Consider the following 25912-nt stretch of genomic DNA (forward strand, 5'->3'; position numbering starts at 1 on the left):
ACTATACCAGTTGCAAACAATGTAGCAAGGGCCTATCCCATCATCTCATGTCCCAGGATGTGATGCCTCTCAGGGCCCAAGTGAGGCAATTTGCCCCGGGCCTCGCAGGGGCCCCCACGAGAGTTTTTTGGGGCCCCTGGAGCGGGGTCCTTCACTCGCTTCGGGGGCCCCGGAGCTGCTTCCACTCCGGGTCTTCGGCGGCAGTTCCGCAGTGGGGGGTCTTTCCACTCCGGGACCTGCTGCTGAAGTGCCTTGAAGACCTGCGGTGGGAGGTTCTTCCGCCCGGGGACCCGCTGCCAAAGTGCCGGGTCTTCGGCGGCGGGGGGCCCCAGGCCCCCTGAATCCTCTGGGCAGCCCTGATGCCTCTATATAAACATCAGTCATTGAGACTGCCATATTACACTTCAAAGTCATATCCAACTTACTGATACTAATACCATGCCTAGGCATTCTGGCATTACTGCTTCTGAAGTTACTCTCCGGGAAGTTCACCAAGTCTGGTGATCGCATCTCTAAGGTTTGTCAGTATCACCACACTACCCCTTTGATATGACTGGTGGCTAGAAGAAGCCTGGGACTAGCACAGTAAAACGCTGCAACGGGGATGAAAATGGACCAGTTAAATCCTTCACTGGGCCTGGCACTAGGTAGTAGGGCCTGATCCAAACCCACTGACTTAGTAGTTCACTTTCATGAGCACAGAGAATCACCTAAGACTTTTAAAGCAACAAGCCGTAGCTTTGGCTATGAACTTCGCCATCCATGTTTAGCAGGGATTCATCAGAGAGAGATGTCCACAAAAGCCAGAGTATTTCTTGCTAAAATCAATCTCTCTTTTAATGGCTGGGCTATAGGGAAGTTGACCCCCCAAAAGGACATCATTTCATTGGGTCACATGCATTCTTTCTATGTGTACAGTCAATTCCAACACTCCTTTATGAATGGATTCCTTCTATAATGTTTTCTTAAGAAAATCTACAAGCAAATGATGTGGGAAGCCAAAGTCCAGCTGTATAATGAGGTATCCCTATAAAGAGAGAGAGAGAGAGACGAGTTATACTAACTCACACCACATTTACAAGAAGAAGCTTGCAGTGCTCTGTACATAGAAGTGGCGGTAAGTTTACTTACCTCCTTTGTGATGATCTCAGGATTTTTAATTTCAAATAGATTGAGTCCTTTGCTGTTCATCAGAGAAGTTAAAGCTGGCTCAATCCCTAGGAAATCAATAAAACCATCCAGTTATAGGCCCACTAATGGTGGTTTGCTAGTCCCTCGACAGTAAACGCATTTGGTGAGACTGTCTGATTGCATAGTAGAAGGGCAAACTTCCCAGGCTGGGTGTGGTACCTCTGAGACCCCATGAACTTCACTTGTCCCTATTTTCACACAATGGGCCCGTTTCCACAGTGCCGCTGCTTTTAAGCGCCAACGTTTGTGCAGTAAGCCTTGATCCTCTTTTCACAAGGGCCACTTTGCACTTGCACAAGGGGAGACAGTTTTTCATCTTGGTGAATAGGAAAGTGGATCCCACACGGGGATGAACATTAGTTGGCGCCTTTGAAACACACCCACGCACCATGGAGCTTTTGACATGCTGGAAAACGGACAAATGAAACACACCAGAGTGTGATTTTTTTCGTGATTCTGATGAAAGTGCATCATGAATCAATCAGCGATACACTGAATCTAAGGGGAACTCAGTTTTGTGCCAGGTTTGTCAATGATGTGACTTTTTTCACACCACTCTACTGGCCACTTTATTATTATTTAACCACATTAGTGCTGCCTCAGATACCGTACCAGGTACTGCCCCATGTACTGGGTCCATTGTCATTAGATGGAAGATTTTCCATAGAGACTAAAGGGGTTTAGAGCATCTCCCATGATGCACTACAGCCAGGGGCTCCCATGATGCACCACTTCTCTGCACCAAGAAGAGAAAGGGTGCATCGTGGTCAGTGTAATCCAACCTTAGAGGAAGCACCCAAACTACAACTCCCATGCAGCATTTCCAAATCAAAATATTTCAGATTTTTCACCAAAAAGTCAAAAATTTCCATGGAAAACAACTCATTTCTGAACAGCAACTATGGAACAATTAGAAACAACTTGCAGCCACTTCAAACGACAGTTCGAAAACACAACTGACGTTGCATGTTCTGCCAGAACTTTCTCCAGAGCATAAACTCACTTGAAATCACTTCTGGGATTCCCGCAACTGAGATGATTTTCTGCAGGAAGTGCCTAAGAGATCTGTCATCCTGAAAATCAAACACATTTACAGAAAAAGCAGCAACTGCAGAGATCTATAATGACCCCTAAGTTAGCAAGGTCTTCCCTGGAGATTAAATGCTCTCTACTTACCCCAGCTCTCTCCAAAGCACATTTAAAAACTTTAGGCTCTATCCTGTAGGAAAATATTAACCAAGAAAAGATAAAGTCAGTAAGAAGTATCTGAAAAAGCCTTCTTTCCTTGCAGCTAGCACAGGCAAGTTAAGAGACCAGTGCAATGCACAAGAGACACCGGTACCTACACAGAGTCAGCGAGATGCAAAACCAGTTTCTTTTCTACATATGCAGACTGGATTGTGACAGTGACTTCCTGTGAAGAGAAGGAGACAGTCACATGCTCTGTTTGGCTTCATCACCAGATTCATCGGAGGAAGAAAATCATGATCATTCCCTTTTGCCAGTTCAGCATGGTAAACTCCTGTTGAGTCCCTGGTTACTAGGAGCTCTGGAAATGGAAGCTCTGTGACTCGATTAGTGAGGTACGTGCCTGATAAGCGTTATTTATTAAGCCTATACTATATGGGTAGGCACACAGCACTGACCAAACACTTAGTCCCATCCCCGCATGCGCAGGGCTCTGGTGTAGTTCTGATAAAGCCAATGGAATTGCACATCAGAGATGTGTATGGCCCACAGAGTCAGCATTAAAATAACGCACTACTGAACACTTTTCCACAGGATTCTCTAGAAATAACGTCATGTTCCAGGTTTGCATGTGTGGATGGGGGTCAAGGAACACCCAAGCTATACTGCCTAGTGAGGACAAATCCCAAGAGACAGAGAGAACAGGGGAGCGGGTGTGGGAGAAACTAACAACTTTAGATAGTTATTTGTGTGCCCCTCCAGCAGTCATTTACTTTCCAAACAATGTCAATGTAATGACCTAACTTTAAAGCTTTTATTGGTTGAGCACTAACAGCATTGGGGATGCAACGCAGAGCCTAGTGGGAGACATGGTCCCTGTCCCAAGGAATCTGCAACCTAGATTAACTGAATAAGAAACTGACCTTCTCAAAATATAACACCCCGGTGGGCTCTGCTCCTTGGGAAAAAATGCTGAGTTCCACGGCAACAGATGACTTCACAATTGTCCCTTCAGGCTGGAGGGTAATTTGGGGAGGGGTGAGACTCCAGACCTTAGCCAGCGAGTCATTATAAGAAGTGCCTTGAAAAATCTGTAGGACATAAGGGGGACAGGATATGTGCTCAAGACGTTTCTGAGGTGCATGGTACTTGATTTCTTAATTTATGAGGCGCACGCAACACACTGCATCCCTCTTGTGGCCTCAGGTTCTTCTCACTGCCCCCCGCCCCAACCAGTCCCAGTAATTGAGTTATTTGGGCATAAGCTTTCGTGGGTAAAAAGCTTATGCCCAAATAAATCTGTTAGTCTTTAAGGTGCCACCAGACTCCTTGTTGTTTTTGTAGATACAGACTAACACGGCTACCCCCTGATACTTGACAGTAATTGAGTTGGGACACTGGGGGAACTACCCAGAGATGGGGGTTGGAGAAATCCACTCCCTCCCCCCCAGCTCTACAGATGCTACTGCAGCCCAAGGGGCAAAGAAGCCGCAGCATCCCTTGCCCCCAGAATCCTAGAGATGGTTGGGAGGGCGAAGGACCCAAGATGCTGCATCGTTGCAAATCACCCAGCCCTAACCTGAAAGAGCCACTGTGTTCCAGCCTGCCCTCCCCCTCCCCCCGTGGTTCCGTGTGGCAGGGGCAGACGTTGACCTTCGGTTGGGTTGTCGCCTTCCAGCTCAGGAAGGGCGTTCCTTATGTGTTTATTCACTTTACTATTTTATATTCCATTTAAAGAAACAACATTGCCACCGTCCATAAAGTTAGCTCTGAACTGGCTCCCTGGTTACCTCTTGCACAATCCCTTGGTGAGCCTCCGTGTCTTCCATTTCAAACATCTCCTTAAAGGAACAACAACAATGAAATTATGAGTTGGTTTGAGCACAGTGTGTTCCCAACGTGTCACCGGAGCTGGGGGGACCAAAGAGTGCCCATAGGTTGAGGGCAACTCCCAAGGAATTCTCAAATGTAGCTGAATTAATATGGAACAAGAGGGGCAGCCCCTGGAGACCACAGGGCAATGGTCTATCTTGAACCAACCAACCACAGGAACAATGTGTGGCTAGAGATCTTTGCTACCACTGACCCAGGCTCTGGTTTTGCTCTCATTAAAAGTAGGATAAATTACAATACATTGTTCCCCACATCAGCAAATTGTTCTGTCAGCTCCTTCTCCTACCCCTGTCTCTCTGTCCGTGCTTTTTCACTCTAGCCGCTGCAGGTTTCACCCACTGGATTTTCCCTCTTCATCACTGTCGTTCTCCTAAGCAGAGCCCAAGCCCAGTACCAATTCTAAGCTGCAATAAACCAAGTGCTCTTGTCTACTCAGAACTAAGCTTGGTGCAAACTGGTATTTCAGATCTTGTAACACCTTCTCTTCTGCAGTACTGCTGGGAAAATAAGACCCACAGCGTTTTGTTTTCTGAGGATTTCTTTTTTCTAAGTGACTCCGTGTAAGACATTGTGAGGTTGCAGATTTCCTTTTCTCCCAATGATCCCACAGCATATTTTGCTTAGTTTACAACTCAAAAGATTAATTTTCTATCTGCCAGCGTAACCCACTCAGTGTGGGCACTCTGTCACCCACAGCCAGCGGCTGATGCTGCGGATACAGCCTTGGTTAACAGCTGAGACTTTTAGCTCCTGAGTTCTCACGTTCGATCCCCACTGCTGACAACCCTCCCATAGGACCAGTGTTACACCTGCACCACAGACTTACCCCCAGGATCTGAAAATCCGGCTAGGATTCCGCAATCCAGAAAATAAGCTGAGTGTGTTCTTACCATGAAACAAAATAGAATCCACTTCGCTTTCCCATAGCTCTTTGGGGTCTGCAGGGGATTAGTAGATAGGACTCATCAACCAACACACAGGGAGCAGGTATGGACATCTAAGAAGGTGCCACTTTTCTGACCATGATCACACTGTAGGCTGCATCTCACTATACGTTCCCTTCTTCTTTTGGAACCAGATTGCACAGCAAATGAATGCTCTGAGAAGTTTTACTTTCTCCCCAACGTGGGGGGCGGGGGCGGGGAAGGGCTTCAAAATACTATTTGAGTGAGAGAAAAAGTTAAAATAACCCTGTAATAGTTACCCTTAACTCTTCCCCTGTGATCGTTAACACCAGACGTTCATCCAGGAAAGCTGCCATGGCCAGAGAGTTCAGGACCTGGTCTGAAAACCAGAAATATAGCATCTTGGACTCGGAGAGCAGAGATGGAGCAAACATGGAGTCATTGAAGACGACGGAATAGTTCTTGTACAAAAGCAGACCCTTCAAATGAAAGAGAATGCATTGCTGGTAACCACCAATTAGCCAGCTGTCCTCACCTGGCCACGTCACGCTTGGTCTGCGACGCAAAGGGCTAGTTGTGTTTATTAAAGCCAGACAGGATAAGCTAAGCCAGACACAGATGGAAGATGGTGTCTATACAGCCTAGGCAAGATGCTCAGCTACCCCCAATACGTGCAGGGTGTAGTCAGGGTGGATAGCTAATCCCAAAGGGGCAGAGTGGAGGAAGGAAGCCAGTTGCCGCTCCCTGATTTTAGGGATGAGTCTAGGCTGGCCCCATCCCCAGCATAGATGAGAGAGACCAAGGACCATTCTAAATCACAGCAGCTGGTTGAAGCCACAAGGGACTGTTATGCCAGGGAGGGACTACGAGAGCCCAATAACGCTTCAGCCACACCCCCTTGTGACTAGCCATCCTATGTGGGAGACTCACCCACACCCTGGGGGAGTCCTCGAGAGATCAATTAAGGTGGTGCTGGCTGGGGGGGGGAGGGGAGGAACGCAGAGAATCTGGCCCCTGTATGTGCAGAGTTTACTGAAGACCTTTCTAATTCCTGAGGGTTTGAGTTGCTTGAACTGAACCTGAGCGTCAGTTTGTATTTCCCTTGTTAACAGCGTTCCAAGTAAGGACAGGGGAGAGCCAGCCCAAATCAAATAAGAGCCGGTCTGCAAACCTTTCCATCACTCGCCTTCTAAAAGACTAGTCCCGGAAAAAAGAATACTCTGTCCTTCTAGAACGCCTTTAATCTGGGGCTCTTACAACTCACTGCACCCTGGGAAGTAGGGATTTATTATCCCTATTTCATAGGTGGGGAAACTGAGGCAAAGAGTCATTAAGTGACTTCAATTATATAATAAATCAGAAGCAGAACCAGCAGGAGAGCCCTGGAGTCTTCCTTCCTTAACCCTTGCTCTAATGGTTAGACATCTCTGCCTTCTAGCCATCTCCACTCCAAGAGTGGGACAGAGCAGAGAACTGGGAAGAAATTAGTATGAAATGCCCCCACCCTCATTTGCCCCCACTCCCCCCCCCAAAAAATACTTTACCTTATGATGCGATTCCATGTAGTTTGCTTTTATTACTGGAAATGATGCCAGTGAAATATCTACTCCGATAGCCCCATCCTGGAGGAAATTTGCTGCAGAAAAAAAATAAAAACCACTCGTTTTACTGACTGTGCAATTTCACATGATCGAGACCAGAATTTACGAAGTCCATTTCGAACACTAACAGATTAACTCCTGCAGACTAGAGGAAGATAATATAGCACAGCACTAGGAGTCAGGACACCTGGGTTCTATTACTATCTCTGCCATGGACCTTCTGTGCCTCAGTTTCCCCACTTGTAAAACAGGACTAATAATTCTCAATCCTTGCATTCCAAAGTGATGGGTGCAATAGAAAAACCGTAGAGAGATGTATCAGAGGGGTGGCCATGTTAGTCTGGATCTGTAAAAAGCAACAAAGAGTCCTGTGGCACCTTATAGACTAACAGAAGTATTGGAGCATAAGCTTTCATGGGTGAATACCCACTTATGGCTTCAGTCTCTCAGGCCTCATACTTTAATTTAAGGTCACTCGCTATCCAACTAATCTAATAAATATTATTAGGGGGGAGGGATAGCTCAGTGGTTTGAGCATTGGCTGCTAAACCCAGGGTTGTGAGTTCAATCCTTGAGGGGGCCACTTAGGGATCTGGGGCAAAATCAGTACTTGGTCCTGCTAGTGAAGGCAGGGGGCTGGACTCGATGACCTTTCAAGGTCCCTTCCAGTTCTAGGAGATGGGATATCTCCATTTATATATATTTATCCATCCCTGTGGTGTCTGAGCATGTAGACCAACCAGGAAGGGGGGGGATTTTCAAGCACATTTACATGACTTAGGAGCACAAGTTCTATTGAGTATTTTTCCCCCTTGGCAAATATTTTCCTACAGGACGGCGCCTTAAGCTTTTAAACCTGCACGGAGCTCTGGTCAATATTTCATCTTAAGGGAGGAGCCCCTGGCAAACCGGGATGTCATTTTCAATGGCTGCAATGAACATTTCATTTGTCAATTTCTGTTTGGTTCTCAGAATGACAAATCTCCAAGGCGCTTTCAGGTGCCGGAACCCCAGAAGTGATTTCAAGCGAGGGCAGTCTGGGGGGGGAACGTTCTGATGGTGACGCCCACACACGTGACATCAGTTCAGTGTACAGACAGCGGTTAGCTGGTTCCTACGGCTTTGCTGATGCCGTTCCACCGCTGCTCTCGTGGCACTGCCGTTAAGTGCCAGCGTTGAATGGCAATGTTGGCACTTGAAAGAAGATGTAGCAAGTCCATGGGGCAGGACCTGGTTCAGTATCTGAGGCAGCACTCAAGCGGCCCAGTAATAGCACTGGCCAGTAGAACGGTGCAAAAAGAATCCCACTATTGACAACACTGGCACAAAACTCAGTTTTCCTCACATTCAGCAAATCACCGAGTCACGACGCCCTGACTTTTTTCATTTGACTCCCCCCCACACAAAAATCACACTTGGTGTGTTTCCAGACATGTCAAAAGCTGGAGTGTGTTTCAGAGGCACCAATCCTGTTTGTCTCCACGCGTGACTCGTCGTCCTATTCACCAACGTGAGAAACTGTCCTCTTTTCTCATGCAAAATGGCCCTGGTGAAAAGAGGAGCAAGGTCTGCTGGGCAAACCCTGGTTCTTAAAGAACCGTGTCATTGGCGTGGGGCTCGTTGTGTGAAAACAGGGACAACTGAGGATAGGCGCATGCTGGGCCCAGGTTCCTGGGATCTCCGAGGCACCACACAGCCTGGAAAGCTTGCCCTTCTGCCTGCAGTCTGAGAGGTCACTTCTGGGGAAGTGACGTAGGTGAACGGGCCCTACTGACTTCCACTGCGGTTTGTGCTCTGAAGAAAAAAATCCAGGCCCAAGGCTCACGCAGGCACTTCTAATGAAATCTTACTTACCCGACGGACTTGGAATCTGTACAACACTCTCTCCTCCTGTTTTAACTCAGAGCAGATCGCCACTGTAGACATGCCCAAGTTAGCTTTGATCTAGCTAACTCGGGGTACTACCTGCCTGAGGCCAGGTCTACACTCAGACGTTAGGTCACCCCAGCTACATCGCTCAGGGGTGTGAAAAAACCACACACACCCCCAAGCAACACCGTTAAGCCGACCCACCCAATGCTAGGTGGGTGGAATCATTCCTCCATCGACCTAGCTACCACTTCTCAGGGAGGTGGATTAACTCCAGCGAGGGGAGAAGCTCTCACGTCACTGTAGTAAGTATCTAAACCAAAGTGCCACCACGCCTCTGTAGCTTTCCAAGTGTAGACGAGCTCTGAGTAATGCCCGGGGGCCAGGACTGGCTTGCCCAGCCCACACTGAACTCCTAGCTGGATAAAAGCTAGATTGAGTATCTCCAGCCCACACCAGCGGAAGTCCCACCCCATGAGGGTAGATGGACCCTCACTCTCCAGCCTGCGTAGTTTTTTTCCTCCACCCCCCACCGCACAGGGAGGGATTCTGATTAGTGGTTTTGGGTGCAGTTTCCTCGACCGCGGCCATGTCTCGATCCCCATTTCGCAGGGACAGGGTCATTGTCTCCTTTGGGTCTGGCCCAGCCTCAGTGGATTGCGTCTAAGAAAGGAGGAAGACAAGGAAGAGAAACTGGGCAGAACACTTACCTGCTCTGTCCTGTATAAAATCTGCCAGCAGCTGAGCCAGAGAGTTAATTTCTTTACACACCTACGAGAGGAAAGGAAAGCAATTGAATACATTGGTGTGGGCCAAAAAAACCCTGGTGTCGCCATGTGTCCAAATCCAAGTCTTGCAGTCTCCGCACTGGTGTAACTCCACTGGAGTCACTCCTGATTTACACTGCTGGGAGATTAACATCAGCCTCCTGCTTCTCAAGCGTCTGACGTTACCCTCTCTTTGGATACCAGCACTAAGAGGTTGCTGCTAAGCAAGGCAGGATGCTCCATGCCCGTCAGCTTGTTGCCAAAACTCTGCTGTCCCAGGATACCAGGGTCTAGAATTGGGACTCAACCCTATATTCCTGGCAGCACAGGGCCAGAGTACTCCATTTAGACACCAGACCAGCCTCCAAGTTTCACTGGGACTCCTCATAGTGCATAAAGTTAAGTAGGTGGCTACATCTTTGCAGGATCAGGCCCTTCATTATGATGATGTACCAATGCCAGAGGCTTATAGGGCACTTTGTGGCCATAAGACACAGCCTTTGCTCTTCTGTCATCTGGTCGTTTGTGTTTCTTACCTGGCCTTTTAGAACGAGCTTCAAGGTGAATGAGATGAAGTCTGTGAAGAGCTGCTTCAGCCACCCTGGCCTGCAGAGAAGAAAGATCGTTACAGAAATGTGGGGGGCGCCCAATGGGCTCGAAAGCCCGCGGGGACAGTAGCGATGGGCCGGGCAAGCTGCCATGTGCACAAGGATGCATTGCTTGAAGAAGAACTCACTGTTTGTCTCCCTGGAGATGGAGCGTCAGCTTATAGAACGTCAGGTAACAATCCGAGGTATCGGCCGCCACCCGGCCCTTTGCACACGCTGCACAGCACAAAAAACAAACGTGGATGATAAACCCCATGCAACTGACAGGAAACTGGGGAGCGAAATAAACAGGGCACCTGGGCTAGCTGGAGTGAGTACAGGACAGAACAGGAGGAATCAGAGACCCCGGGTGACTAGAGGGATCTTTGAACTGCACCATATTGAGGACTGGAAGAACTTAGGGTCTGAGCCTACGAAGGGGCAAACACTGCATGTGTACCAAGCTCAGTAGGTTTACGGGGGACTTATTTGGGATTAAGACAGGGAGGTGGGAACCAGGAAATGAGAGTGCTGGGGTCAAATTTTCAAAACCATCCCGAGCCCAGATTTTCAAAGGTATTTCGGAGGCATTGCGCTGCTCAAGGCTGCAATCCCGAGCTGGCTTCACAACCTGAGTCTCATTTTCCAGAGGGAACAAAGGCACTTAGGAGTCTGAGGTCGACACCTAAAAGTTGGGTCAACCTAGCTACGTTGCTCAAGTGTATGAAAAATTCACGCCCCTAGTTAAGCCGATCTGAGCCCTGGTGTAGACACTGCTAGATCAACAGAAGAATTCTTCTGTCAGTCAAGCTATTGCCTCTCCCGCGGGTGGATTAACAACAGGAGAACCCCTCCCATCACCAGAGCAAGTGGCTACACTACAGGAATGGAGCAGAAGCGCTGTAGCTACACTGCTGTAGCGCTCACAGAGTAGATATCCCCGAAGTGTTATTAAAAGTCAATGGGACTTAGGCTCCTAAGTCACTTGGATGCTTTTGAAAATGTTACCCGTGTCTCAACTCTGCCCACTAACTCGTCTGTGATGCAGGCAAGTCACTCCATGTCTATGTGCCTATTTGCCCCCCTGTACCATGGGGTGAATGCCTGCCCATCGCCAGGCAGTGCTTTGAGAGCTGGAGCATCTGGTTTCCTCTCCAAGACAACCAGCAAATATAAACGACTCTGGCACTTTCTGCCAGGATCTCGCTCCTCTTGGACTTTAAAGCGACTCCCATGTAACATTATTGCGACCCCCATCCCAACCAAAAGAGGTGTTTCCTCCACCAGACGTTTTCTTCACGGAACGCGATTTTTAAACATGCTTCTCCCCCCAGCCTCCCAGCCCAAACCAATGAACTTGGGGGAAAGGTTTGCAAATCGTTCCATGCAACGCTGGCTGCACTGCCGTTAGCTTGCAACCCACTGCGTGCAAAAGGCTCCTGTCATTCCTCCGATGACAGAGCGACCAGCAGGCAGTTTCACCAAGAACTTCTGGGTTCTAGTTCTGCACTGACTAGCTGCAATATCTTGGTCAAGTTCCCTTCGCCCCGCTCTGCCTTGCTTTTCCTGTCGATACATGACGTGCTGCAAGGGATAATCGGCTTAACGTTTGGGCGGGGCTCTGCAAATATGACACACTGTTGTCACATGCTTCATGCTGTTATTGCACCCGAGGGTCTTTAGAGCAGTGAAGCCAAAGAAATAACCGACTCCCTCCCATCAGCAATAGATGGATCAGTTTGGTCTAATAGTGAGAGAATGCGGAAGCCAGCAAGGAATCTAAAGCCCAGTCTGGGATAAGCCATTGACTCATTTTGCATAAAGTCAGTCACTTTATATTATATATTATACAGCACTCAGAAACCTGCTATAGAACAGGAGCTCGCTGAAAACGAAGGGGCTCTTGTGAAATTTTGCTTCCCTAGATCAAAACCCCCAACGGACGCAACTTTGTGCAACTCACTCCTGGGTTTGTGGGTTTTTTTGTGATCCTAAACTGCAAAACAGAGAAGAGGGCTGGTCTGTGGATAAAGCAATGGCCTTGGCCTCGAGATCCAGCCCAATTCTCAGCTGTCCACCAATGTAAATCCACGTAGCTCCATAGAAACAATTGACACCAGCGGAGAACCTGTCCCTTTAATCTCTCTCTACCTCAGTTCCCCCTCTGTAAAATGGGATTCCTTTCTCCTACGTTGTGCCTGCCTTGCCTAGTTTAGACTGTTAGCTTCAAGTGCAGGGACTACCTCTCGCTGCGTGTCTGTAACCACCCAGCACAATGGGGCCTGGATCTCAGGTGGGGCCGCTCGCTTGCTGCTACTCTAATAGAGATAAGCAACAAAAGGGCCATGATAAGCGTCTCATAGCAAAAGCACATGGTACTGCATGGCAGGAGAGGTCACAAACGGTGCCTTGGGCTCAGTGAAGTTAACCCAGCTGTAGTTAAGGCCGCTGTATTCCAGGCTGTGCCGCTACTTACTCAGTTTGGCGTTGATCTGGAGATCAAGTGAGGATTCAATTTCAAAATCAATGGAGTGGGTGAGTTTCACACTGTAAGAGAATGGAAAACACTCGGCAGCCGTATCCATCATAGAACTAGAAGTCCAGTGCTGGCACATAGACCCCAATGGCGATAGGTGCCTTCTAAACACCTTGAAGACATTAGATTGACTATGTAAGACTAGCGCCATTTCTATCTTTATTAGCCATTTCCCCCTTGAATAAAGAGGGCAGGAAATTGCAACACTTGTTTTAAAAAACCATAACCCAGAATGTGTGTCCTTCCCTTGTATTCACTCCCTGGGTTTCTTTGCACTGCGAATTGCTAGTTGATGTCACATCAAGAATAGAACCACCACACTGATGATCTATTCAGAGCTCAGACCTGGCCCCCCCTTGTCTGTGAAGCTCTCTCACCTCCCCCACCCTCCCTCCATCTGCTCGTTCTCATTGCCAACTAGGATTAAATGGATTCAGGTTGTTTTGAGAATCCTTTAGGAAAAGTCTGGGCTTCTTTACCTTAGAGAGGAGACAAATAAAGGGGACAGAATACACGTCTATACAGTAATGAGTGGGACAGACAAGGTAGGTTGGGGATTGTTGTTGTTCTTGTCTCTTAACACAAGATCAAGGGGACAGTCAATGAAATCAAAAGGAGGAACATTCAAAACCGGGAGAAAGAAATACTTTTGCACACGACACATAATTAGATGGTGGAACTCACTGTCACATGAAGCTGTTAGGGGTTAAAACTTAGCACAATTCCAAAAGGGATTGGAGATTTATCTGGATGTCAAGAATATCCAGTTATAATGAATAATGATAAAATAATAATAATGTTGGAAGAGATATTAAACTCTGAAGCACAATCACTAACTATTAGAGACCAGCATGTGGGGGCAGATTACTCCACATCTGTCCACTGTGGGCTTCTTCCTTCTGGCAGAGACATACTACTGGATTTACTGGACCTGGGTTTGATCCAATCTGGCAGTTCCTGTGTTCCTACATACTTACAACCAAGCCCCGCTGTAGCCATAACTCAGGGTCCCTTTGAAGGATGCTGTCACGTTCTGAATTGCAATGTCTATGGCATCGTCTTCCTTAAAATCGACCTCACTGTTTTCTATGGACAAGTCGTTGATCTGTATGCTAAAGAAGAAAATGAAAAGGGTGGATACATTCAGAATGCCCGGCGTGACCTGAATGCGTCTCTTTTCTCCATTGGCGCTCTCTCGGTTATTGTTTCTTGCTAACCTTGTAATTGTACTGAACTCTGTACATTCGCTGGGACAATTTCTAGGAGAGACACTACATAAAGTTGTTTTGTTGCATTGCATTTCTTCTGGGTCGGGTGAGTAATAAAAAATAAGATAGTCTTGTATTCTTACAGTTGCTTTTGCTGAATTGTGTGACTGATCGATAGTAATAAGTTAACATAATAAAATGTAGCAGGTTTCATCCCAAAGTGGTTACACACTCAACACCTCACTATCAGCAGGAGTTGCTTTATCTGCCCCTGCAATGTGTAACCTGTGCCCATGAATGGCCCTCTGGCACCCTCTGGTGGTGGCTGGGCCACATTTAGCGATTGAGAAGCCTGATACACTGTTGGCTGATACATTTAGCTCAGTCAGTCAGTCCTACACAGCAACACGCCCCCAAAGTGCATCAGAGCCCAGGTCAGCTGCCTCAGGTTTGGGGCTGAAAACAGCATGTAGACGTTCGAGCGAGGGCTGGAACTTGAGATCCCCGCCAGGTTTCCGAGCCCTGGCTCCAGCCCAAGCCTGGATGTCTACATGGTTATTTTTTAGCCCTGCAGTGTGAGCCCGGATCAGCTGACCCACACTCTGAGACTTGCTGCTGTGGGTGGGTTTTGTTTGTTGCTTGCTTGCTCTATAGCTGTACCGTTAGAGGCCCAGGCTTTAAGACACAGAGGTGGCAGGGTCAATCCACCCCAGGACACAGCACCTCACAAGTAGCTCCGTCTGCAGCAACTGTTTGACAGCGCGCACAGAAACACCGCACCCCCACGTAGCAAAGAATACTGCCCCAATTCCAACAGCAGAGGACATTTAGGTGGGCAACAGTTAATTACTAGAGATGGGCCCAAAGCAGAAGCCCTGGCCCAATGTACTTGGGGAAAGTTCAGGGTCTCACGTGAACTGCGTGACTTTGAGTCCGGGGACATGGGCAGTGCTTTGAAACCCATCTGTTCTCCATGTCCCCAGAGCAGACGTAGCCCGTGGTGCAGTCACTGAATTGCTACATGCAGATCTGCAGGCAGCGGACGCTGCATGGCGGTTGGACAGGTGTTTAAACAGTGCCACAGGCAAATCAATGAGTTCAGTCACCCTCCTGAGACAGTTCAATCACCTGAACGTTCGGACACTTCCCCCATTCTCTTCGCTCACCTCCAATGAGGTAAGTGAAACAGCCCACAAATAGCCTTGGTAGCTTGTTAGAGCTCGAGCTCTAAGTGACGTATCCGATGGCAGAGGCCAAGTTATGCTGGCCTCTGTTTTAATCAGGAAATACTTGCATGTGGAAAGGAGCAGAAGGGGACCTCGTTCTCCCAGCCATGATTTCAGACCAAGCATATTTGAATCTCCCTTCAAACCTTCTTCCCAGGCACATCCAGGGCCTTATTCATAGGCCTGCCGCATTTCCTGGCACAAAAGGGAGTTTAGAAAGCGCCTGGTCGTACTTACTTTGTTAACCCGTAGGCCACTTTGCCAAGAAACGTCATGGACTTTTCCCCACTGATATCCGGGTAGGTGGCATGTCTGAATGCTGCTTGAATTACCTGAGCTGTTTGCTGGTTCACTGCAAGCGGAACAAAGGGACAAGACAAACGATAAAGCACAATTCAGCTGCGTTTCAAAATCAGATCAGCGCCTCTCGTTAATAGCATTAAAAGTCGTACAGTTTTGCTTGGCACCTAGCATCCATCCGTGCAGGGATAAGCTCCCGTTAGCTTCATGGTAAAACACTGACTTAAGCGTGTTGCACAGGGGAAGGTCATAGGGATAGCACCTCCCTATGTCTGACCCGTGCTCCCAGGGCATCCAGCCCAGATTTCACGAGACCAGATCATGAAGGGAGTTTAATGAGAGCTGTGATCCTCCCCATACAGCGCAAATCTGATCAACCGAGCTCAGAGTGATGGATCTCACTACTGAGTTCCAGTGCTTTGCTATAAGGCCGTTCCCGAATACCAGAGACAACGCAAAAGGACAGAAGAGTTTCCACAACAGATGAGACCATTGGTCCATCATGTCTGGTTGTCCCATGACAGCATGGCCAAGATCATCTGATCCTTCCTCGGTGGCAGGTAACCAAACAGCCTAATGCACCTAGCCAGGTGTGCAGCTCTGCACGAGGATAAACAATCGTTCCTGATTCTTGCAGTTGATCTCAGTATACCCTGGAGAATGAGATGAAATTACTAGGGTCATGATCATGGTCTGCACAGCTACAAAATATTAACAGCAGCCATAACATTACCCCTCCCCTTTCAAATTCTAGCCACAGGGTGTCTCTCAGGCAGAATTTAAATGGCATAAAGTACTATTTCCTTCTAAATACACCAGCCATCAAGTTCATCATCTGTCTTCTTATGCTTGTATTATGGAACAGGAAACCAAGAATAGATTGATCAGTTTTCACTCTCCCCTTCATTACTAAGGCTGGAGTATTTAAAATTAAGTACTATTGCCTTTCATCTGAGGATCTCAAACCCCTAACGCAGCAGAGAAACATTGCTTCCCCCACTGAGAAACCGAGGCACAGAGACATTAGGTGATTTGCCTTTGGTGCATGGCAGAGCTGGGAATCAAACACAGGTCACCTGACTCTCATGCTGCTGCTTTAACCACTAGACCATGAGTCCCCACATCAATTACTGTCACTAATGTGGTTTTTTAAAAAGGTCTGGATAATTTCATGGCTCCCAACAACAGCTGTAGCTATGAAAACTAAGTTTATGATGGTCATTAAATGGTAATGACAAATAAATCTATTGCTTCAGGGCATGAACTGGTCATCAGAGCGGTCAGGAAGGAATTTGCTCCTGAAGTACAGCATTGCACCATTGATTCTGAAGCATCAGTCATTGGCTAATGCGGGAGGCTACAGCTGCCTCATTGGACCAGCAGTCTGATACAGTATAGCACGTCTCATTTCAATGGGATACTTAATAGTGTGGCCCCACAGGCTGATTGCAAAGGCTTAACTATAAATACTAGTTGGGGAAATAGGGACGGAGAAGGACTGATGTACTCATAGCCGTCTGCTGTGCCCGCCGCCCGCCGCCTGCCTTCCCTGGGGGGAATATAGCCCAAGAAAGCAGAGACTTACGCACTAATGCCGCTGGCTTGGTCATTCTGCAGACGATCCCGGTGAGGTTCAAGGACGACTCCTCAAACGTACAAGCCACTGCCGTGCTGATAAGCGCTAGCGGGATCACAAAGAGCCCGGCCATCATTCTCTAGGCGGAAGATCCCAAGGACTGGCTGACCGAGTCCCTGCTGCAGCGCCAGCTCCTTTCCCATCCCAAACAGAGCTCTTTCTAGACAGGACATGAGCCACTTCCCTTACTTATCCAAGTCATCACACATTTCCTGATCTTCCTATGGCTTCCTTAACCCTTGCAGAGCCACCGCTCTGCCTTCAGCCCGGTTTAGATAGGCCGGATTCTTTCCCAAAGACTGCTATAAATCCGGAATAACACCCCTGCAGCCAATGGAGTTATGGTGGCATGAGACCTTGATCAGCCCCGTGGACAGGCATTCAGGGGGACAGTTTAGAAGTTTACCATCACCCCTTTACAGTTTGATCTCTTTAGAAGAGAGAGAATCCTTATTTTTCAGTTATGAGCTGGCTTTGTCCTCTGGTAGCACCTTCCATCCAAAGCGCTTTTCAAAAAGTACCATCTGGATTCAGAAGGCCCCCCCTTCACCAGTGCCCCCTGTCCCATCACCCCCTCCACATCACATGTTGCACTTATGCTGGAATGCGGTTTGTTTATACTCTTCATGGGAGGCAGCATTCTGTGGACGATTGACTAAAAGTCTTGAATCTGAGCATTCATACAGTGAATTGAATTGAGCTCCTATTACCCCCCCCCACACCCCCGTCCCGATTTTTCACACATGCTGTCTGGTCACCCTAGCATCATATGCTACTGAATTTGAGCTCCAGCTCTGTCGATGACTCGCTGCGTGGTTTGGGTCTCTTCGTGCCCCTGTGTTCCCAGCTCTAGAACGGGGATGATAATCGGTCGCCAGCATTGGGAGGATTAGCACAACAGCTAGGGTGACCAGACACTGAGTCTGAAAAATCAGGATGGGGGGGGGGGGGGTAATAGGAGCCTATATAAGAAAAAGACCCAAAAATCAGGACTGTCCCTATAAAATCGGGACATCTGGTCACCCTAATAACAGCTCAGATTAACCACGACAATAACAGAGAGAGGTGAGCTACAGGTCTGAGCACAGGACTGGGAGCCAAGCACTCCTGAGCTCTATTCACTGGCTGGGACAGTGACTTGGGGTAAGTTACTGAGGTCAAAAGGTTTTGGATTTAGGTGCCGAAAGCCAGGGACCTAAGTCCATATGGCATATGTCTGTAACATACACACACCTACAGGAATGACTTCACTTAGCACACAATAGTGTGCTATGTAGCACGCAGTGCAGTGAAAGACATTTTGTCCCAGTGACACAGCAGGAGTCAATGTCATTACCACCGTTAGAACTTAGTATGCCTACTGGGGAGACGAGGGGGTCAGTTTCACTTCTCTTCCCAAAAGGCAGATCTCTCACGCTTCTGGTGCTAACCTTTTGAATCCTGATTCGTTTGATCGGTCAGGATTTTCCTTGCTGGAGTTTGTAAATGGAACAGAATTTCCTTTGGGGAATTCCTGTGTCTCGGATGTCAAAGGTGGTGCGGCCCAAAGGGAATCCAGTCTGATTGTTTTTCTGTAAAGATATCCTGAGTTGGAAAAGTGAATAGCCTCTGGTGCGGAGGTATTCGCGGTCATTGACCTGCAAAGGGAAACTAAGGTCAGAGAAGACTGCAGACATTCAATGATAAGGAAAGTCATGCTGGGTTCCTGGAATGCCCGGCTAGCTAGGACCTCACATTCTTACTAACGGTGGGGTTGCATTGTACTTGCTCTCATGACTGGTATGCTAATCAGAACTGTCTCCCTCAGCAGACATTGCTGCACACCGCTGTGTGAAAAAGCCGTCCCACTGGAGCTGTGCGGTGGGATGCTGGAAGTGCTAAGACACCAGGGTGAGGAGAGCAGGGCCGGCTTTAGGAAGTGCGGGGCCCGATTCGAACAGTTTCGACGGGGCCCCGACAGGGGTGACTTAAAAAAAAAAAAAAACCACGTTAAAAAAAACACGTGGGGCTTGTACTCACCGGCCCGCGCTCCTAGTTTTTGGCGGCGGGTCCTTCACTCGCTCCGGGTCTTCGGCGGCACTGAAGGACCCGCCGCCAAAGTGCCGCCAAAGACCCGGAGCGAGTGAAGGACCCACTGCCAAAGACCTGGAGCGCCGCCGGGTGAGTAAAAATTAAAAAGGTGCCTCTAGCCAGGGAAGGGATTCTCTGCCACTTGCCCCCCACTCTGGGCGGCCCTGCCACTGGGCGCGGGGCCCTCTTAAGCACGGGGCCCGATTCGGGGGAATTGGTGGAATTGGCCTAAAGCCGGCCCTGGAGGAGAGGAGCCCAGACCACCCACCCACTCCTGTAGGGGCGTCTGGGACACCTGGGCGTCGACAAGCCTTGGAACAGAGCTGCGTCTTTTAGCTCAGGCAGTAGAGCCTCATGCTACAAGAACCAGAAGTTCCAGGTTTAATCCCCGCTGCCAACAACCCACCCAGGGGCGCAGCATTACAAACGCCTGGTATAAAAACAGATACAGAAAGACAGCGGCTGCATAGCCCTCACCACTGGCGGGGGAGTTCATCTGCAGTGAATGCACTGAGCTAGGTTCACTCACACTAGTACTGGGGGCTGTAAATCGCAGAACCCAGCACCAGTTTTTGAGTCTTGTGTCCCAGGGGCATTGACCCTTCTTGGGTGGGGGGGAAACTCAGAGGTGAAAGTAACTTAAAGGACTTACCAGTACACCAGAGTCCTGAGCGGGGGCGTGGCCTCAACCGGAAGAGGCGGGGCCTTTAAATCATCCTGGAGCAGAGGCGGCTGGGAGCCCCAGGGCTCAGGGGTGAATTAAATCCCCGCCCAAGCCCAGCTGCAGGAGCCCCGGGCCCTTTAAATCCCTGCCGGAGGCCAGCTGGGGTAGCGGTGGCAGGGCTCCGGAGGCAATTTAAAGGGCCTGGGGCTCCCCGCAGCGGCTGGAGCCCTGGGCCCTTTAAATCACCACCGGAGAAGCCGGTCCGGTCCAGTGCACCGGCTCTTTCTGGTACACCATACCGGACCAGACCGGCTTACTTTCACCTCTGGGGGAACTGTAACATTATTCTAGACTTGTGTCCAGATGTGAACTCGGTACGTGCCAAGGGAAGGTCTTCAGACCTCAGCAACGCCAGGAATAGCAAGGCTCTCGTTTTGCTGAAGCACTTTCTGGAAGACTCAGAGAACTGGAGTGGGAACTTTCTCAGCTCTTACATGGGAGGACAAAGGGGCTGACTCTTTAAGAATGATCTTCCTCCCCAGTGTTCTAGGCTTTAATTAATACAAATGTCAGCGTCTCCTACAACCCCTTTCAGTGGCTCGGATTTCAGACTCTTGGTCTTTCTGGCATCCTCAGCTCCAATCCTCCAGCTCAAAGAGCAATCTCAGGAGCAGCTGTTTGAGAGGAAGGACGGACCACTGGCTAGGGCACGAGCCCGAGACTCGAGAGCGTAGTTTGTGCATGTCTTGCTGGCTTGGCTCGCTGGCCTGTTCCTTGCTACCTTTTTAAACCTGCTTTAGTGTATTAGTCCTTGGCTGTCTTTTCTAACAGCCATCCTGAGCTGGCCACGGGAGTGGCCTCAGAAACCCCCTTGTACAGTTACAGGTTTACTAGCGGGCGTTGACCTGCAGGAACTGGGAGGCCAGAGATTTTCCGAATGCAATAACAGGAGGCTGGAACGCAGGGCTGCAGCTGGTACAACACTTCTCGCCTCCCTTCTCCCTCCCCACGCTCTCTGGCCATTGCCAAGTCACACAATGGAAGCCCCGTATCCAGTCCCTGCTCTGTTCTCAGTTACACCCACTCAACTGCCTTTGCGCCAGTGGGGCCGGACAAGCAAAATAAAAAGCAGCATTTGGCCCCTCCGGCCTTGCTGGCATTGAGTTGCTGTGCCACTGGCACGAGGGGGCAAGCGGGTGGTATGGGATCGGGACACAGGGGAGCCTGCAGCTGTCGAGGGTTTATATTATAGTAGAACTTAGAAGCCCTAACCAAGATCAGAGTCCCCTTGTGTTAGGTGCTGGACACACACATAGTACAAGACAGTCCCTGCCCCCTAGCAGGATGTCTTGTAAACTAACTAGACACAAGTGGGAGAAGGGAAATATCATCCTCGTTGACAGAAGGGAAACTGAGGCAGAGAGCGATTAAGTGACTGCCCCAGGTCACCCAAGGATACTGCAGCCGAGTCAAGATTTGGAGCTAGATCTTGAGTCCCAGCCCAGGGCTTTAACACAAAATCACGCTTCCACGTTTACAGGCCGCCTGCGCCAACGAAAGCGGGTTGCCCACCTGTGAGGGTAAGGGCCTTGGAATGGGACGCTGATCCTGACTCCGTCACCAATCTGCATTTGGACTCTGGGCACATCAATTACCCTCTGGGCCAGTTTCCCCAACTATAAACTAGGGATTATCACACTCCTCCGAGGGGAAAGGGAGGGCGAATGCATTTAGTGTCTCCATAGTGCGTTGGAGGTGAGAATTGGCTTTGTAAGGTCTCATCTGAAAGACATTCACATGTGAACGCACACTTCATTGCCTGGGCCTTGGTCACTCGTCAGGCCACCGGTGTAGATGTATACACAGACTGTTTGGTTATCCTGTTGGCTCCATTGAGCTAAATTCTGTACATCAGAGCGATCCTCCCATTGCTACACTGCGTCTGTTTCCTGAGATGGTCTTCAGCTCTGGGGCCTGCAGCGGTAGGGACTCTGTGATCCGCTGCTCTCTCCCCCCTCCAGTTTCTCTGACCCGCCATTCCCCACCTCAGTGCTCCTTTCGCTACTGCAGGGCTGGGACGATGGGGGAGGGCTGAGCCCACCAGCAAAGCCAGAATAGACAAGTTTTGCTTATGGAAGGTGCAAAGGAGCTGGGTGATCCGAATACTCACCCACGAGCTGCGTCTGAGGCAGCTAGACACATCCCGCCATTGCTGGGGCTGCCCCCTCCTCCGAGGAAAAGCAGATCAGTGAGTGCTACGGCGTTCAGTGATCGCTCTGAGCCACGGCAGCAGAGAGCGCTCCACGTTGGTCAGGGTCTGCGTCCTAAACAGCCAGCATCGCTTAATGTTCTAGGGACGCTCACAACAATCACGTCCAACTGGCTCTTGCCTGGGCCCCTTAAAGGTACAGTTCCCCACATGTGCCGACCCATTGGCCACGGCTCTGCATCTCGCATGGAATGTGAATGTTTTCAAAGTAGCATCTCTGCTGCCCTGCACAGTATGCCTGGCTTTGACCTTTATAGTAGCGTGGGTGGGACTTCGCAGTGTCCACCCCAGCTATGGGCCAGAAGAACAGGGTTATCAGCAAGGGGGTTGGGAGCTCCAAATACCCCACTGGGGACAGGATATCTGGCTCCTGACTCTGAAGCCCTAGTCGAGATGTCCTTGCGAGTCTAAGTCTCAGCCCATTTCTTTACGGAGATCACTGAATCCCTCCACTAGCCAGGCCTTTGAGAGCCATGAAATGGGAGCCCAGCTTGCAGTCCTGGGAAGGAATGGAGCCTGGGCTCTTAACCCTGGCTCTAGACCAGGGGGTCTCAAACGTCACTGCACTGCGACCCCCTTCTGACAACAAAAATTAGCACATGACCCCAGGAGCGGGAACTGAGCCCGCCTGAGCCCCATCACCCCGAGTGTGTGTGGGGGGGGATGCTGAAGCTCAAGGGCTGCAGCCCCAGGCAGGGGCCTGTAATCTGAGCCCCTCCACCCAGGGCTGAAGCCCTCAGGTTTCAGTTTCAGCCCCACTTTGGGGTCCCCACCCACAGTCTGAGAACCACTGCTCTAGGGTCACGTCCCTCCCAGCACGTGCTGTGCTGCTTAACGGAGCAGCCGCCTCATGAGAGGCAGCGTGATTACCCAAGACCGAGAAGGGACTCCTGAATGCTAATCCCAGCCGTGACACTTCTTCCCTCTGTGGCCTTAGTCAAGTCACTTCCCCTCTCTGCCTTCGTTTTCCCACCTGTAAAATGGGGATATTTCCCTACAGCACAGGGTGCCCGTTGTGAAGGTGAGTGTGTGTAAAGTGCTATACATAAGCATACCAAACTGTCTCGCCTTCCCCTGCCTGCTTATATGGAGAACAGGGCCTTGAAAAAGCCTTGACTATATTAGTGGCTTTTCACAGACCTCAGGAGAAGCAGCTGGACGCTGCCTCACCCGCAACAAGAGGTCAGTAATGGCCCAGCGATCACATCCTCCACCCCAGCTGCATGATATTGAAGATTAAAAGTGCCCCAAAGAGTCCTCCGGCAAACCCTGGCCCAGATCCGAAGGACCAGCCCTGTACACAGTGGTGTGATCATGGTGCACAAGAGCTGTGAATACTCTCCCCATCCCCTGTAGCAAGTCTGACCTGGAGAGCGATGACAGGAAAAGCAACTAACAGGAGGCATCCGATAAAGCCCCCCCTGCTTTGTCAAACCCCAGCCTCTTGGTTACTTTTCCTACTAGCACCTGGCACAAAGGAGCAACCCCATTCCACAAGATGAGGCGGACCAAGAAATAAGAGGGCCTGAGCTGGAGCCACTGGGAGAGGACGGCAACAGGACGCTGCAAACTTGGGGAGCAAGGGGAAGAACAGCTTTTGTCCATGCTGAGCAGGGTGGAAGCCCACAGATCAAAGTGACTTGTAACCACTTACCCCAGGCTATGCCCCCATTCGGGTTTTCACCCCTGTTCCACTCTTGGAAGCCGTAGAAGGGAGCTGGGCCCATAGCTGCAGGGAAAATCCTGCCCATTTTGCCTTGTCAAAGATTCAGCACTCGAACAGGGCATGGCCTTGTGAAACTCAAAGGAGACTCCAGCTAGGCCAAGGAATTTACTGGCCAACTATCCAGTGCGGCCAATTTATGATTTTATCCCAAGTCTTGTTGCTTTGGTGCTTTCCTTAAAGCCCGAGCTCTGGGAGGCCTGGGATTCTATTAGACTCTCCCATGAAAAGAACTCAGCGTTTATTGTTTTTAAACTCTCATGATTCTCACGCCAGTCCCGTGATTTTGGGAAGTCTGACCCAGGATTTATGAATCCTTGGGGCTAGCACTGCTCAGCATCTTAAATCCAGGATTGAATTCTTCAACAGAGGCAGGAGCGTTCAAGCATCCAACTCTCTTCAGGTTTAAGCGAAGGTAAGTGGCTTAGAGAATCATCATGTTTTAGTAACACCCCCCTGGCCAAATTAACACATTCTCTGGCTTGAGTCATCTGCTCTACAGGGACAGCCTGCTTAAGGTGTTCATAAAGAGGGCAAAACACAACAGAAAGAAGTGGTCAATCAACTAAACATCATATTAAAAAAGCCCAGACTCTTTAGACATACAGGTTCAGCCCACCTGGTTTTTCACCCTTCTGAGCGAGACACACAGAGAATGGAGTAGGTCACTATGAAAGCGTTTTTCAGATTAGACCTTAGAGGACAGCTCTGTTTGACAACGTGCCTCTGTACAAACAGCATCATAAGATCCCACGGTTATCATCTCCCAGATCATGTCATGTGTTCTCACGATGAATGAAAATGAGGTTTAGTTCCTGACGAGTACTCCTGCAAATCTCAGCTGAGAGGTGGCTTTGTTCTTCTAAGCACCAGTAAGAAAGGCCAAATTATGCTCAGTAACCCCTTTGCAGTCCTAGTGCCGTCAATAGGTTTGCACAGGTGAAACTGATTGGAACTTAGTAAACAATCATGTTGATGAGACACAAGGAGGAATAGAATTCAGCTGCCTCTCTTTGAGGAGAGGTTTCTTCAGGGCTAAAGAGATTAAAAAGCAATAGAAATGTACTTTTGTCTGATGCATGCACTCGGGGATCAGATTGTCCCATTTTATACAATTGCATCTCAGGGTAGAGCTGCTCTCTGCTCCCTATAGGTATAAAATCCCAGTAGGATTTTTCCATGGGGACGAGATATTCCAGTGATGATTAGCAATGCCTTAATAAGTTCAAAGGGAAACAGAGCTCAACTTGATGTGCCTGACTGAAAATTCTAGTACCTGATCATAAACTGAGCGTGGCTTTTCCCGAAAGGGGATTAGTATCTTTGGCATCCAGTAAAAATTAAACCACGCTGGGCCTGGATCATCCCCAATCATTTATACTTGAAGGAAGCAGGACAGATCCTCAGCTGGAGAAAAAAGTCTGAGCTCCCCTAGGATGACAATTCCCCCCAGCTGAGGCTCTTCCCTCTCAATCCCAGGGTCGGGCCCCAATGTTACCAGTAGTGGGAGTGGAGAGGAAGTGATTCTGTGATCACCCACAGCCGCTAGCTAGGAGCAGTTATTGGCAGCAGTCAGTCTGATTTTAAATTCCTCGGTCCTGTGTCCCGGGGAGCAGCCCAGGCTAGCACCAGCATTTTGATGGCAGTTTTACACACTCACTAAATTAACTAACTACCGCTTTAAAATAGCTGGAAAGACAAAAGCTTGAGATAATTTTAGAACCCAGAACTTAGGATCTCCCTGCCAAAGGCTGGGGAGGGACAGAGCGCCATGGAAAGCAGTTCACTCACTCTGCCACCTGGTGGCCAATCCTCCTATTTACAACTTCTGTTCTTCCACAGATGTATTGTTTTCTATGGCGTTAGCCTGTGTCCAGGCTGCTAGTTGAAAAGCTACAGGCCCGAGCTGCTGTTTGTTTCCATAGTTGAAATAGGGTTAGTAATACAAAGATAACTTCTCGCTTTATCATTGAGCAGCTTGTTGTTGGACCCATCCGTAAAGCCTAAATTATGTATAAAAATTCTTTGCCCATAAACTTACGGCTCATCTTCAGCTTCTCCCTCCCTCAACCAGGCAGTTTCCACATCCTTCTGCTTCTTCCTCCAAAATCAATCCATTTTTCTGCTGCCAAAGCTCCCCTTCAGACCCTCATCTCCTATCAGTGCAGTAACTTCTGGATTACCCTTCTCCCTCCCACCCTGCAGTTCTAATCACATAAGCCTCCCCCACAACCATATCCCTCTGTTCAATCCCACCACTAGCTTCCCCCCTTTCACCC

General features: G+C 49.2%; 1 protein-coding gene across 2 annotated transcripts; it reads right to left on the minus strand.

Annotated features, from left to right (window-relative positions):
- Nucleotides 1-811: 811 nt before the first annotated feature.
- On the minus strand, nt 812-17082 carry CETP (cholesteryl ester transfer protein). Of its 2 annotated transcripts, none has more exons than XM_008166889.4 (16): nt 16857-17082; nt 15209-15323; nt 13515-13649; nt 12478-12548; nt 10151-10238; nt 9951-10020; nt 9358-9418; nt 6722-6813; nt 5477-5656; nt 4170-4220; nt 3303-3470; nt 2538-2605; nt 2368-2410; nt 2195-2264; nt 1132-1217; nt 812-1027 (listed from the first exon to the last, which is right to left on the minus strand). In XM_008166889.4, exons 1-16 carry the CDS (start codon nt 16981-16983, stop codon nt 953-955), a joined length of 1500 nt encoding a protein of 499 aa, XP_008165111.2. In that variant the 5' UTR covers nt 16984-17082; the 3' UTR covers nt 812-952. The 2 variants fall into 2 exon arrangements, with proteins under 2 accessions (XP_008165111.2, XP_008165112.1); XM_008166890.4 differs by having other exon boundaries at nt 16861-17028.
- Nucleotides 17083-25912: the final 8830 nt, after the last annotated feature.

The sequence above is a fragment of the Chrysemys picta genome, chromosome 14 (assembly GCF_011386835.1).
Source record: "Chrysemys picta bellii isolate R12L10 chromosome 14, ASM1138683v2, whole genome shotgun sequence".
Classification (NCBI taxonomy): Eukaryota; Metazoa; Chordata; order Testudines; family Emydidae; genus Chrysemys; species Chrysemys picta.

Excerpts from the sequence above, each read along its gene's own strand:
- CETP (XM_008166889.4), bottom strand. The coding sequence starts at position 16,983 with ATGATGGCCGGGCTCTTTGTGATCCCGCTAGCGCTTATCAGCACGGCA. Across the intron at positions 9,419-9,950 it reads AGCTCGTTCTAAAAGGCCAG|GTGTGTAAAGAAATTAACTC; the intron begins GTAAGAAACACA and ends TTCCTCTCGTAG. Across the intron at positions 3,471-4,169 it reads ACCAAGGGATTGTGCAAGAG|ATTTTTCAAGGCACTTCTTA; the intron begins GTAACCAGGGAG and ends TATGTCCTACAG.